Here is a 14,583-nt window from a genome sequence, read left to right as displayed (position 1 = left end):
CCTCATTATATACAGGGGGGGGGGCAGACCATAACTGGGGGAGCAGGCAGCCTCATTATATACAGAGGGGGGGGCAGACCATAACTGGGGGAGCAGGCGGTCTCATTATATACAGAGGGGGGGGCAGACATAACTGGGGGAGCAGGCGGCCTCATTATATACAGAGGGGGGGGCAGACATAACTGGGGGGGCAGGCAGCCTCATTATATACAGGGGGGGGGGCAGACCATAACTGGGGGAGCAGGCGACCTCATTATATACAGGGGGGGGCAGACCATAACTGGGGGGAGCAGGCGGCCTCATTATATACAGGGGGGGCAGACATAACTGGGGGAGCAGGCAGCCTCATTATATACAGGGGGAGGGAGACCATAACTGGGGGAGCAGGCGGCCTCATTATATACAGGGGGGGCAGACCATAACTGGGGGAGCAGGCAGCCTCATTATATACAGGGGGGGGGGGGGCAGACCATAACTGGGGGAGCAGGCAGCCTCATTATACACAGGGGGGGGCAGACCATAACTGGGGGAGCAGGCGGTCTCATTATATACAGGGGGAGGGCAGACCATAACTGGGGGAGCAGGCGGCCTCATTATATACAGGGGGGGGGGCAGACCATAACTGGGGGAGCAGGCGGCCTCATTATATACAGGGGGGGGGGCAGACCATAACTGGGGGAGCAGGCGGCCTCATTATATACAGAGGGGGGGCAGACCATAACTGGGGGAGCAGGCGGCCTCATTATATACAGGGGGGGGGGCAGACCATAACTGGGGGAGCAGGCGGCCTCATTATATACAGGGGGGGGGGCAGACCATAACTGGTGGAGCAGGCAGCCTCATTATATACAGGGGGGGGGGGCAGACCATAACTGGGGGAGCAGGCAGCCTCATTATATACAGGGGAGGGGGGGGGGGGCAGACCATAACTGGGGGAGCAGGCGGCCTCATTATATACAGGGGGGGGGGCAGACATAACTGGGGGAGCAGGCGGCCTCATTATATACAGGGGGGGGGGCAGACCATAACTGGGGGAGCAGGCGGCCTCATTATATACAGAGGGGGGGCAGACCATAACTGGGGGAGCAGGCAGCCTCATTATATACAGGGGGGGGGGCAGACCATAACTGGGGGAGCAGGCGGCCTCATTATATACAGGGGGGGGCAGACCATAACTGGGGGAGCAGGCAGCCTCATTATATACAGGGGGGGGCAGACCATAACTGGGGGGAGCAGGCGGCCTCATTATATACAGGGGGGGGGGCAGACCATAACTGGGGGAGCAGGCGGCCTCATTATATACAGGGGGGGGGGCAGACCATAACTGGGGGAGCAGGCAGCCTCATTATATACAGGGGGGGCAGACCATAACTGGGGGAGCAGGCGGCCTCATTATATACAGGGGGGGGCAGACCATAACTGGGGGAGCAGGCAGCCTCATTATATACAGGGGGGGGGGCAGACCATAACTGGTGGAGCAGGCAGCCTCATTATATACAGGGGGGGGCAGACCATAACTGGGGGGAGCAGGCGGCCTCATTATATACAGGGGGGGGGGCAGACCATAACTGGGGGAGCAGGCGGCCTCATTATATACAGGGGGGGGGGGTGGCAGAGCATAACTGGGGGAGCAGGCGGCCTCATTATATACAGGGGGGGGGGGGGGGGGGGCAGACATAACTGGGGGAGCAGGCAGCCTCATTATATACAGGGGGGGGGGCAGACCATAACTGGGGGAGCAGGCAGCCTCATTATATACAGGGGGGGGGGCAGACCATAACTGGGGGAGCAGGCAGCCTCATTATATACAGGGGAGGGGGGGGGGGGGGGCCGACCATAACTGGGGGAGCAGGCGGCCTCATTATATACAGGGGGGGGGGGGGGGGGGGGCAGACATAACTGGGGGAGCAGGCGGCCTCGTTATATACAGGGGGGGCAGACCATTCTCCGGGATGGGGGGGGGGGCTTTCTTACATACACCGGGCCGCACCATTCTCCGGGGGGGGGGGGGTTCGTACCTGCAGACACTGCGGCTCTCAGGAGTCTCCCCCGATTCATGGACGCATCAGTCTGGACTGAGGGGCGGAGCCGCGTGCACGGGATTTTGCAGCGAGGAGTGCCACAGCCTAATGGTCGTGTCCTGTCACCATAGTGACGCCCGGTCCTTAAAATGCGGTCTGGGGAACGTCACTTCCTCTAACCTCCGGGCTCCAATAACATGGCGGCTGTAGTGTTTATGACAGGGCGCACAGTGATGACGTCAGATGCCGACATTTTCCTTGCATGCGTTTCCTCCTCGTTTCTCTCCTGTTTCTTTAGATGCAGAGGTGACCTCCGATGGCCGCACTGGTGAGGACGAGCCGCACGATCCACAGCATCAGCGCCCTCCTCCGGTAACTGCTCATATCTGCCCGAACAGCGCCGCATTTAGCGTTATTCTCCAGAGCTGCACTCACTATTCTGCTGGTGCAGTCACTGTGTACATACATTACTGATCCTGAGTTACCTCCTGTATTTTACTCCACAGCTGCACTCACTATTCTGCTGGTGCAGTCACTGTGTACATACATTACATTACTGATCCTGAGTTACCTCCTGTATTATACTCCAGAGCTGCACTCACTATTCTGCTGGTGCAGTCACTGTGTACATACATTACTGATCCTGAGTTCCCTCCTGTATTATACTCCAGAGCTGCACTCACTATTCTGCTGGTGCAGTCACTGTGTACATACATTACATTACTGATCCTGAGTTACCTCCTGTATTATACTCCAGAGCTGCACTCACTATTCTGCTGGTGCAGTCACTGTGTACTTACATTACTGATCCTGAGTTACCTCCTGTATTATACTCCAGAGCTGCACTCACTATTCTGCTGGTGCAGTCACTATGTACATACATTACTGATCCTGAGTTACCTCCTGTATTATACTCCAGAGCTGCACTCACTATTCTGCTGGTACAGTCACTGTGTACATACATTACTGATCCTGAGTTACCTCCTGTATTATACTCCAGAGCTGCACTCACTATTCTGCTGCTGTAGTCACGGTGTACATACATTACATTACTGATCCTGAGTTACCTCCTGTATTATACTCCAGAGCTGCACTCACTATTCTGCTGGTGCAGTCACTGTGTACATACATTACATTACTGATCCTGAGTTACCTCCTGTATTATACTCCAGAGCTGCACTCACTATTCTGCTGGTGCAGTCACTGTGTACTTACATTACTGATCCTGAGTTACCTCCTGTATTATACTCCAGAGCTGCACTCACTATTCTGCTGGTGCAGTCACTGTGTACATACATTACTGATCCTGAGTTACCTCCTGTATTATACTCCAGAGCTGCACTCACTATTCTGCTGGTACAGTCACTGTGTACATACATTACTGATCCTGAGTTACCTCCTGTATTATACTCCAGAGCTGCACTCACTATTCTGCTGGTGCAGTCACTGTGTACATACATTACTGATCCTGAGTTACCTCCTGTATTATACTCCAGAGCTGCACTCACTATTCTGCTGGTGCAGTCACTGTGTACATACATTACATTACTGATCCTGAGTTACCTCCTGTATTATACTCCAGAGCTGCACTCACTATTCTGCTGGTGCAGTCACTGTGTACATACATTACTGATCCTGAGTTACCTTCTGTATTATACTCCAGAGCTGCACTCACTATTCTGCTGGTGCAGTCACTGTGTACATACATTACTGATCCTGAGTTACCTCCTGTATTATACTCCAGAGCTGCACTCACTATTCTACTGGTGCAGTCACTGCGTACATACATTACTGATCCTGAGTTACCTCCTGTATTATACTCCAGAGCTGCACTCACTATTCTGCTGGTGCAGTCACTGTGTACATACATTACTGATCCTGAGTTACCTCCTGTATTATACTCCAGAGCTGCACTCACTATTCTACTGGTGCAGTCACTGTGTACATACATTACTGATCCTGAGTTCCATCCTGTATTATACTCCAGAGCTGCACTCACTATTCTGCTGGTGCAGTCACTGTGTACATACATTACTGATCCTGAGTTACCTCCTGTATTATACTCCAGAGCTGCACTCACTATTCTGCTGGTGCAGTCACTGTGTACACACATTACATTACTGATTCTGAGTTACCTCCTGTATTATAATCCAGAGCTGCACTCACTATTCTGCTGGTGCAGTCACTGTGTACATACATTACTGATCCTGAGTTACCTCCTGTACTATACTCCAGAGCTGCACTCACTATTCTGCTGGTGCAGTCACTGTGTACACACATTACATTACTGATTCTGAGTTACCTCCTGTATTATACTCCAGAGCTGCACTCACTATTCTGCTGGTGCAGTCACTGTGTACATACATTACTGATCCTGAGTTACCTCCTGTACTATACTCCAGAGCTGCACTCACTATTCTGCTGCTGCAGTCACTGTGTACACACATTACATTACTGATTCTGAGTTATCTCCTGTATTATACTGCACTGGCTGAATAATGAGTGCAGCTCTGGAGTATTATACAGGCGTTGGGGAGCATTTGCCCCTCCTGCTGTCGTCAGTGCTGTGGTTTTCTGATGTTCCTCCTCCTGTGTTCCCGCCTCGCAGTGCTGCTCCTGGTTCCGTGATCCGCAGTTTTGACTCCTGTCCGGTTCACACTTCAGCTGCAGAGCAGAACTCTAACAGGGCCGGCATAGGGCGCTCCGGCCGCACAACTTTCCTGAGAAGCTACCCCGTCCTCCTGCTGCAGCCGGACGGATCCACCATCACTATAGAGTACAAGGAGCCGCGGAGGATGCTGGTGGTAAGACTGCGCCGGCATCAGGAGCTCTTCCCCTGCGCCTTCTGTATGTCGCCCTCATTCTCCCCGCTCTCTGCCAGCCCTGTGTGTGCCCCGCCGTCACTCTCCTCTCTGCCAGCCCTGTGTGTGCGCCGCCGTCACTCTCCTCCCTGCCAGCCCTGTGTGTGCACTGCCTTCACTCTCCTCCCTGCCAGCCCTGTGTGTGCACTGCCTTCACTCTTCTCCCTGCCAGCCCTGTGTGTGCACTGCCTTCACTCTCCTCCCTGCCAGCCCTGTGTGTGTGTCGCCTTCACTCTTCTCCCTGCCAGCCCTGTGTGTGCGTCGCCTTCACTCTTCTCCCTGCCAGCCCTGTGTGTGCACTGCCTTCACTCTCCTCCCTGCCAGCCCTGTGTGTGCGTCGCCTTCACTCTTCTCCCTGCCAGCCCTGTGTGTGCGTCGCCTTCACTCTCCTCCCTGCCAGCCCTGTCTGTGCGTCGCCTTCACTCTCCTCCCTGCCAGCCCTGTGTGTGCGTCGCCTTCACTCTTCTCCCTGCCAGCCCTGTGTGTGCACTGCCTTCACTCTCCTCTCTGCCAGCCCTGTGTGTGCGCCGCCGTCACTCTCCTCCCTGCCAGCCCTGTGTGTGCACTGCCTTCACTCTCCTCCCTGCCAGCCCTGTGTGTGCGTCGCCTTCACTCTCCTCCCTGCCAGCCCTGTGTGTGCACTGCCGTCACTCTCCTCTCTGCCAGCCCTGTGTGTGCGCCGCCGTCACTCTCCTCCCTGCCAGCCCTGTGTGTGCACTGCCTTCACTCTCCTCCCTGCCAGCCCTGTGTGTGCGTCGCCTTCACTCTCCTCCCTGCCAGCCCTGTGTGTGCGTCGCCTTCACTCTCCTCCCTGCCAGCCCTGTGTGTGCGTCGCCTTCACTCTCCTCCCTGCCAGCCCTGTGTGTGCACCGCCTTCACTCTCCTCCCTGCCAGCCCTGTGTGTGCGTCGCCTTCACTCTCCTCCCTGCCAGCCCTGTGTGTGCACTGCCTTCACTCTCCTCCCTGCCAGCCCTGTGTGTGCGTCGCCTTCACTCTTCTCCCTGCCAGCCCTGTGTGTGCGTCGCCTTCACTCTCCTCCCTGCCAGCCCTGTGTGTGCGTCGCCTTCACTCTTCTCCCTGCCAGCCCTGTGTGTGCACCGCCTTCACTCTCCTCCCTGCCAGCCCTGTGTGTGCACCGCCTTCACTCTCCTCCCTGCCAGCCCTGTGTGTGCACTGCCTTCACTCTCCTCCCTGCCAGCCCTGTGTGTGCACTGCCTTCACTCTTCTCCCTGCCAGCCCTGTGTGTGCACTGCCTTCACTCTCCTTTCTGCCAGCCCTGTGTGTGCACTGCCTTCACTCTCCTCCCTGCCAGCCCTGTGTGTGCACCGCCTTCACTCTCCTCCCTGCCAGCCCTGTGTGTGCGCCGCCTTCACTCTTCTCCCTGCCAGCCCTGTGTGTGCGTCGCCTTCACTCTTCTCCCTGCCAGCCCTGTGTGTGCACTGCCTTCACTCTCCTTTCTGCCAGCCCTGTGTGTGCACTGCCTTCACTCTCCTCCCTGCCAGCCCTGTGTGTGCACTGCCTTCACTCTCCTCCCTGCCAGCCCTGTGTGTGCGCCGCCTTCACTCTCCTCCCTGCCAGCCCTGTGTGTGCACTGCCTTCACTCTCCTCCCTGCCAGCCCTGTGTGTGCGCCGCCTTCACTCTTCTCCCTGCCAGCCCTGTGTGTGCGTCGCCTTCACTCTTCGCCCTGTGTGTGCGTCGCCTTCACTCTTCTCCCTGCCAGCCCTGTGTGTGCGTCGCCTTCACTCTTCTCCCTGCCAGCCCTGTGTGTGCGTCGCCTTCACTCTTCTCCCTGCCAGCCCTGTGTGTGCGTCGCCTTCATTCTTCTCCCTGCCAGCCCTGTGTGTGCGTCGCCTTCACTCTTCTCCCTGCCAGCCCTGTGTGTGCGTCGCCTTCACTCTTCTCCCTGCCAGCCCTGTGTGTGCGTCGCCTTCACTCTTCTCCCTGCCAGCCCTGTGTGTGCGTCGCCTTCACTCTTCTCCCTGCCAGCCTTGTGTGTGCGCCGCCTTCACTCTCCTCCCTGCCAGCCCTGTGTGTGCGTCGCCTTAATTCTTCTCCCTGCCAGCCCTGTGTGTGCGTCGCCTTCACTCTTCTCCCTGCCAGCCCTGTGTGTGCGTCGCCTTCACTCTTCCCCCTCCCATCCAACCCTCTGTGTGCCCCACCCCCCCACACAAACCCTCTCCCCCCCCCCCCTCCCCGCCGGTTCTCTGTGTGTGTCCTCCCCACACTGTTCTCCCCTCCCTGTTGGTCCTCTGTATGTGTCCCCTTCCACACTCTCCCCCCTCCCCGCCGACCCTCTGTGTGTTGACCCCCTCCGTGTGTGTGTGTGTGTGTGTGTGTGTGTGTCCCACACTCTTCCGCCTTCCCTCCAGTCCTCTATGTGGGTCGCCCTCTGTATGTCCCTCCTCCCTTCCCGCTGGCCCTCTGTGTGTGTTGCCCTCCCTCTCCCCCCCCTCCCCGCCGCCCTCTGTGTGTGTTGCCATCCCTCTCCCCGCCGCCCTCTGTGTGTGTTGCCCTCCCTCCCCCCCTCTGTGTGTTGACCTGCGGTGTCTATTCTTTCTTCAGATGCCCATAGACATCAGCACGTTGTCAGAAGACGAGCGGAAAGCCCGAGTGCGTCAGAGGAACCAGATCCGGAAGACCGGTGCCAAGAAGGAGAAGGAAGTGTACGACGACTTTAACCCGGAGGAATACAGTCAGTTCTGGAAGAAGAAGTGATCAGGAAAATGAGCGAGGGGGGGGGACGTAATAAACCAATTCTGTGCTCAACATGGAGTTGTGTCTGACTGTGCACACCACCACCGCCATTACTGAGCTGACACAGCAACTACCAGCTCCTCACACCACCGCCGCCATTACTGAGCTCACACAGCAACTACCAGCTCCTCACACACCACCGCCGCCATTACTGAGCTCACACAGCAACTACCAGCTCCCCTCACACCACCGCCGCCATTTCTGAGCTCACACAGCAACTACCAGCTCCCCGCAGACCACCGCCGCCATTACTGAGCTCATACAGCAACTACCAGTCTCCACACACCACAACCGCCATTACTGAGCTCATACAGCAACTACCAGCTCCCCGCAGACCACCGCCGCCATTCCTGAGCTCATACAGCAATCACCAGCTCTCCACACACCACAGCTGCCACTACTGAGCTCATACAGCAACTACCAGCTCCCCACACACCACAGCCGCCATTACTGAGCTCACACAGCAACTACCAGCTCTCCACACACCACAGCTGCCATTTCTGATCTCACACAGCAACTACCAGCTCTCCACACACCACAGCTGCCACTACTGAGCTCACATAGCAACTACCAGCTGCTCACACAGCAACTACCAGCTCCCCACACACCACCGCCGCCATTACTGAGCTCACACAGCAACTACCAGCTCCCCACACACCACTACCGCCATTACTGAGCTCATATAACAACTATCCGCTCCCCACACACCACAGCCGCCATTACTGAGCTCACATAGCAACTACCAGCTGCTCACACAGCAACTACCAGCTCCCCACACACCACCGCCGCCATTACTGAGCTCACACCGCAACTACCAGCTCCCCACACACCACCGCCACCATTACTGAGCTCACACAGCAAACTACCAGATCTCTACACACCACAGCCACCATTACTGAGCTCACACAGCAAACTACCAGATCTCCACACACCACAGCCACCATTAGTGAGCTCACACAGCAACTACCAGATCTCCACACACCACAGCCACCATTAGTGAGCTCACACAGCAACTACCAGCTCCCCACACACCACAGCCACCATTACTGAGCTCACACAGCAACTACCAGCTCCCCACACACCACCGCCGTCATTACTGAGCTCACACAGCAACCACCAGCTCCCCGCACACCACAGCCGCCATTACTGAGCTCATACAACAACTATCAGCTCCCCACACACCACAGCCGCCATTACTGAGCTCATACAGCAAGCACCAGCAACACATACACCACAGCCGCCATTACTGAGCTCATACAACAACTACCAGCTCCCCACACACCACAGCCGCCATTACTGAGCTCATACAGCAACTACCAGCTCCCCACACACCACAGCTGCCATTACTGAGCTCATACAGCAACTACCAGCTCCCCACACACCACAGCCGCCATTACTGAGCTCATACAGCAACTACCAGTCTCCACACACCACAACCGCCATTACTGAGCTCATACAGCAACTACCAGCTCCTCACACACCACAGCCGCCATTACTGAGCTCATACAGCAATCACCAGCTCTCCACACACCACAGCCACCATTACTGAGCTCACACAGCAACTACCAGCTCTCCACACACCACAGCTGCCATTTCTGATCTCACACAGCAACTACCAGCTCTCCACACACCACAGCTGCCACTACTGAGCTCATACAACTACCAGCTCCCCACACACCACAGCAGTCATTACTGAGCTCACACAGCAACTACCAGCTCCCCACACACCACAGCCGCCATTACTGAGCTCATACAGCAATCACCAGCTCCCCACACACCACAGCCGCCATTACTGAGCTCATACAGCAACTACCAGCTCCCCACACACCACCACCACCATTACTGAGCTCACACAGCAACTACCAGCTTCCCACACACCTCCGCCGCCATTACTGAGCTCATACAGCAACTACCAGCTCTCCACACACCACAGCCACCATTACTGAGCTCATACAGCAATCACCAGCTCCCCACACACCACAGCCGCCATTACTGAGCTCATACAGCAATCACCAGCTCCCCACATACCACAGCTGCCATTACTGAGCTCACACAGCAACTACCAGCTCCCCACACACCACAGCCACCATTACTGAGCTCACACAGCAACTACCAGCTCCCCAAACACCACCGCCGCCATTACTGAGCTCACACAGCAACTACCAGCTCCCCACACACCACAGCCGCCATTACTGAGCTCATACAGCAATCACCAGCTCCCCACATACCACAGCTGCCATTACTGAGCTCACACAGCAACTACCAGCTCCCCACACACCACAGCCACCATTACTGAGCTCACACAGCAACTACCAGCTCCCCAAACACCACCGCCGCCATTACTGAGCTCACACAGCAACCACCAGCTCCCCGAACACCACAGCCGCCATTACTGAGCTCATACAGCAACTACCAGCTCCCCACACACCACAACCGCCATTACTGAGCTCATACAGCAACTACCAGCTCCCCACACACCACAGCTGCCATTACTGAGCTCATACAGCAACTACCAGCTCCCCACACACCACAGCCGCCATTACTGAGCTCATACAGCAACTACCAGCTCCCCACACACCACAGCTGCCATTACTGAGCTCATACAGCAACTACCAGCTCTCCACACACCACAGCCGCCATTACTGAGCTCATACAGCAACTACCAGTCTCCACACATCCTACCCCTGATGAAGCTGTCCTAGGGGACAGCGATATGCGTGGGGACTCTTCCACTCCACCCTGGCTATTATTTGAATCTCTACATGGTGTCCTCAGTATGGGCTGGTAATCTGATTATCCTGGGCTCTTTGTATTTTCTGGGCTGTTATCTATGCTGTTACTTTGTAAAGATATCCTGGTGATTGTCTTACCCTATGCAAGTGATCTTCCTGTGTATTTTAACACGTTTATATCAGCTTTATGCTGTTTGGGCTTCTATTCATGTTAATACCCTGTACTGTTATTGTGATCTATAGTACTTGGTGGCTATACCACTATCAGCTTTTATGTTATCTGGGCCACTATTGCAGTGATACCCAGTACTGCTATTATGATCTATGGTGGTTATACTACTTGGGGTAATTACATCTGCTGTTTATATCTATCATGATATTGCATTACTAGGATCTCCTATGTATTAGCTACAGCCTTACCAGGTTAACCTTGTGACTTTCTTGGGGGATCTATGGTACTTGGTGGTTATATCACTATCAGCTTTATGTTGTCTGGGTTACTATCTATGCTGTTACCCTGCATTGTTATTGTGATCTATGCTGCTCTGGGTAACTACATTTGCCGTCCCAAACTAACACATTTAAATCTATCATAATGCTGTATTACTAGGATCCACTTTATATCAGCTACAGCCTGACTGGGCTAACCTTGTGACCTCTTTATTGTGCCAGGGGGATGTTGTTTATCCTTTACAGGGGATAAAATGATTTATATAGGCTCTATACGCCTTTTTAAGTGGTTTTAACATGTTTGTGTCCACATAATATGTTATAAATAAAGACCTTTTTGTACTGTTATACAGGTGTATCCCTGTTATTTTGCACACCGTCTTTTCTCCTGAACTTTCAGTCTCCACACATCACAACCGCCATTACTGAGCTCATACAGCAACTACCAGCTCCCCGCAGACCACCGCCGCCATTATTGAGCTCATACAGCAATCACCAGCTCTCCACACACCACAACTGCCACTACTGAGCTCATACAGCAACTACCAGCTCCCCACACACCACAGCCGCCATTACTGAGCTCACACAGCAACTACCAGCTCCCCACACACCACCGCCGCCATTACTGAGCTCATACAGCAATCACCAGCAACACATACACCACAGCCGCCATTACTGAGCTCATACAGCAATCACCAGCTCCCCACATACCACAGCTGCCATTACTGAGCTCATACAGCAATCACCAGCTCCCCACACACCACAGCCGCCATTACTGAGCTCATACAGCAATCACCAGCTCCCCACACACCACAGCCGCCATTACTGAGCTCATACAGCAATCACCAGCAACACATACACCACAGCCGCCATTACTGAGCTCAAACAGCAACTACCAGCTCCCCACACACCACCGCCGCCATTACTGAGCTCATACAGCAATCACCAGCAACACATACACCACAGCCGCCATTACTGAGCTCATACAGCAATCACCAGCTCCCCACACACCACAGCCGCCATTACTGAGCTCATACAGCAATCACCAGCAACACATACACCACAGCCGCCATTACTGAGCTCAAACAGCAACTACCAGCTCCCCACACACCACCGCCGCCATTACTGAGCTCATACAGCAATCACCAGCTCCCCACACACCACAGCCGCCATTACTGAGCTCATACAGACATCACCAGCTCCCCACTCACGACAGCCGCCATTACTGAGCTCATACAGACATCACCAGCTCCCCACACACCACAGCCGCCATTCCCGTGATAGATGGATGAGTACGGATCTGAATTGCCAAGGCCTCGATAAAAATAGGGCAGGAGACAAAGGGCGCCCCTGACATGTACCTCGTCCCAAAGAAAAAGGTGCAGATGATACGTTATTGACTAGGAGTCTAGCTGTAGGGGATCTATATAACATGTGAATCCAGTTACTGAACTGAAGACAAGCTGATAAGAAGGGCCATTCCACCGAGCCAAATGCCTTGGCCGCATCCAGCGAAGCCAAGGCCCACTCGTTATCTGGAACCAATGTACTGTACTGCACTATAGACTGGACCCGTCTAATATTTCTAGAGGTATTTATCCCTGGCATAAAGCCGGTCTGATCCGGATGTACGATGTCCAGTATGACAGAGTTGAGCCGGGATGCCAATATTTTGGTGAAGATCTTATAATCAACATTAACTAATGATATAGGTCGATAGGATCCACACTCCAAGGGTTCCAAAGGGTCCTTTCCCTCTTTCTTCAAAACAATAATATGTGCCTCATAGAAGGAAGCAGGCAACAAACCACCATCAGAGAAATGCGAGAAAACCTCCAGAAGAACCGGGGCCAGGGTCTCAGAATACTTGACATAGAATTCTATAGGAAAGCCATCCGGGGCCTGCCCCCTTGCCATCTCAGATATGGCCGTAGTTATCTCTTCTATTGTAATATCTGCATCTAAGAACTCGCGCTGTGCCTGACTCAACAGGGCCGCCATCAGGGCATTACTACTGTGCCTGGTGTAGGGGGCCCGGTGAAGAGAGGAGGCCCGGCCAGGCCCGGAGTAAATACTTATCTTTATTAAGCCCTCGGCAGGACGGGCCCCTCCTCTTCACCAGGCCCCAGTCACAGCAGCAGCAGTGGGGCCCGGCGGTGTCGCTTCACCTCCTTACATGACTAATGTAAATGCGACGGGGCGGAGCATGCAAATTAGCCATGTGGTGGAGTGGAGGCAGAGTCAATGGAGCAGGGCACCGGCGCGTCATCACTGGGCCTTGCAGCAGTGTAGTGAGGTCATCACTCTGCGACCTCATTACACTCCTGCAAGTAACAGCGGCAGAGGTGGCGAGGACGCGGCAGCCAGGGGGACAGGTAAGCGCTGTGAGCTGAAGACATTCGCCGGGGGTGTGTGAGGTGGTGAGGTGACCCGCCCGCTCATCTCAGCCCAGAGGGGTGGTGAGGTGGCCCGCCCGCTCATCTCAGCCCGGGGGGGCCCGCTTATCTCAGACCAGGTAAAGGGGCGCTGATCCCAGCCAGGTTCAGCTGATCTTAGACTGGGGGGGGCTGCCGACCCCAACCCCTGCCTTACCTCAGCTAGATGCGCGGGAGGGCGCTGAATTGCATCACGAGCAGGTGAGTATAATGTGAATCATGTGTTATGTGCTGTCTGTGTAATGTGCTGTCTGTGTAATGTGCTGTCTGTGTAATGTGCTGTCTGTGTAATGTGCTGCCTTGTAATGTGCTGTCTGTGTAATGTGCTGTCTGTGTAATGTGCTGTCTGTCTGTGTAATGTGCTGTCTGTGTAATGTGCTGTCTGTGTAATGTGCTGTCTGTGACTGTGTAATGTGCTGTCTGTGACTGTGTAATGTGCTGTCTGTGTTATGTGCTGCCTGTATGTGTTATGTATAAGATATGTGTGTCCTGTATAGTGTGCAATATGTAGCTGTCTGTCTATATATACTATCTATGTATACAGTCTATGTATACTGTCTATGTATACTGTCTGTCTGTCTATGTATACTATCTATGTATACTGTCTGTCTGTCTATGTATACTATCTGTCTGTGTATACTTACTGTCTGTCTGTATATACTGTCTGTCTTAAAAACTGTCTGTGTATACTGTCTGTCTGTGTATTCAGTCTGTGTATTCAATCTGTCTGTGTATACTGTCTGTCTATACTGTGTATGTCTGTGTATACTATCTGTATGTATATACTGTCTGTCTGTGTATACAGTCTGAATACACAGACAGTATATACATACAGATACTATACACAGACTGTATACACAGACAGACAGTATATACATACAGATAGTGTACACAGACATACACAGTATAGACGGACAGTATACACAGACAGACTGAATACACACAGTATATACATACAGATACTATACACAGTCTGTCTGTGTATAGTCTGTATATACAGTGTGTCTGTGTATACTATATGTCTGTGTATACAGTCTGTCTTTCTGTCTGTGTATACAGTCTGTCTGTGTATACAGTCTGTGTAATTTTCTGAGGGAAACGACTTCAAGGGTGCTAACACTTTTGGCCATGACTTTATATATGTATATGTGTATATATCTATATATATATGTATATGTTTATATATCTATATATATATATATATATATATATATATGTGTATATATCTATATATATACTAGCTGTACTACCTGCTTCGCCCGGGTTAATAACTGCTGTTAACAAAATAGAATGTATTAACAAAAATGTATTCTGCACACCACAAAACAA

At 53.4% G+C, this 14,583-nt stretch overlaps 2 protein-coding genes across 3 annotated transcripts in view; one reads left to right on the top strand and one right to left on the bottom strand.

Moving 5' to 3' along the window:
• GUK1 (guanylate kinase 1) overlaps nt 1-2,182 on the bottom strand; it is a 54,875-nt gene extending 52,693 nt beyond the window's left edge. The window contains exon 1 of one of the 2 annotated variants that reach the window (XM_075316929.1): nt 2,019-2,182. Coding sequence is in view for 1 of the 2 variants with exons in the window: in XM_075316927.1 (XP_075173042.1) it covers nt 2,019-2,058 (40 nt within the window). In the remaining variant the exon portion in view is untranslated. The remainder of the gene's footprint in view (nt 1-2,018) is intronic. The other variant, XM_075316927.1, reaches the window with a different exon arrangement.
• A 75-nt stretch (nt 2,183-2,257) lies between these two features.
• On the top strand, nt 2,258-11,167 carry MRPL55 (mitochondrial ribosomal protein L55). The gene is made up of 3 exons (XM_075315896.1): nt 2,258-2,393; nt 4,630-4,825; nt 7,446-11,167. The coding sequence occupies exons 1-3, from the start codon at nt 2,338-2,340 to the stop codon at nt 7,596-7,598; spliced, it is 405 nt and encodes a 134-aa protein (XP_075172011.1). The 5' UTR covers nt 2,258-2,337; the 3' UTR covers nt 7,599-11,167.
• The last annotated feature ends 3,416 nt before the right edge of the window (nt 11,168-14,583 follow it).

Source organism: Anomaloglossus baeobatrachus, chromosome 6 (assembly GCF_048569485.1).
Source record: "Anomaloglossus baeobatrachus isolate aAnoBae1 chromosome 6, aAnoBae1.hap1, whole genome shotgun sequence".
NCBI classification, from domain to species: domain Eukaryota; kingdom Metazoa; phylum Chordata; class Amphibia; order Anura; family Aromobatidae; genus Anomaloglossus; species Anomaloglossus baeobatrachus.
This window is presented reverse-complemented; position numbering and strand designations above follow the sequence as displayed.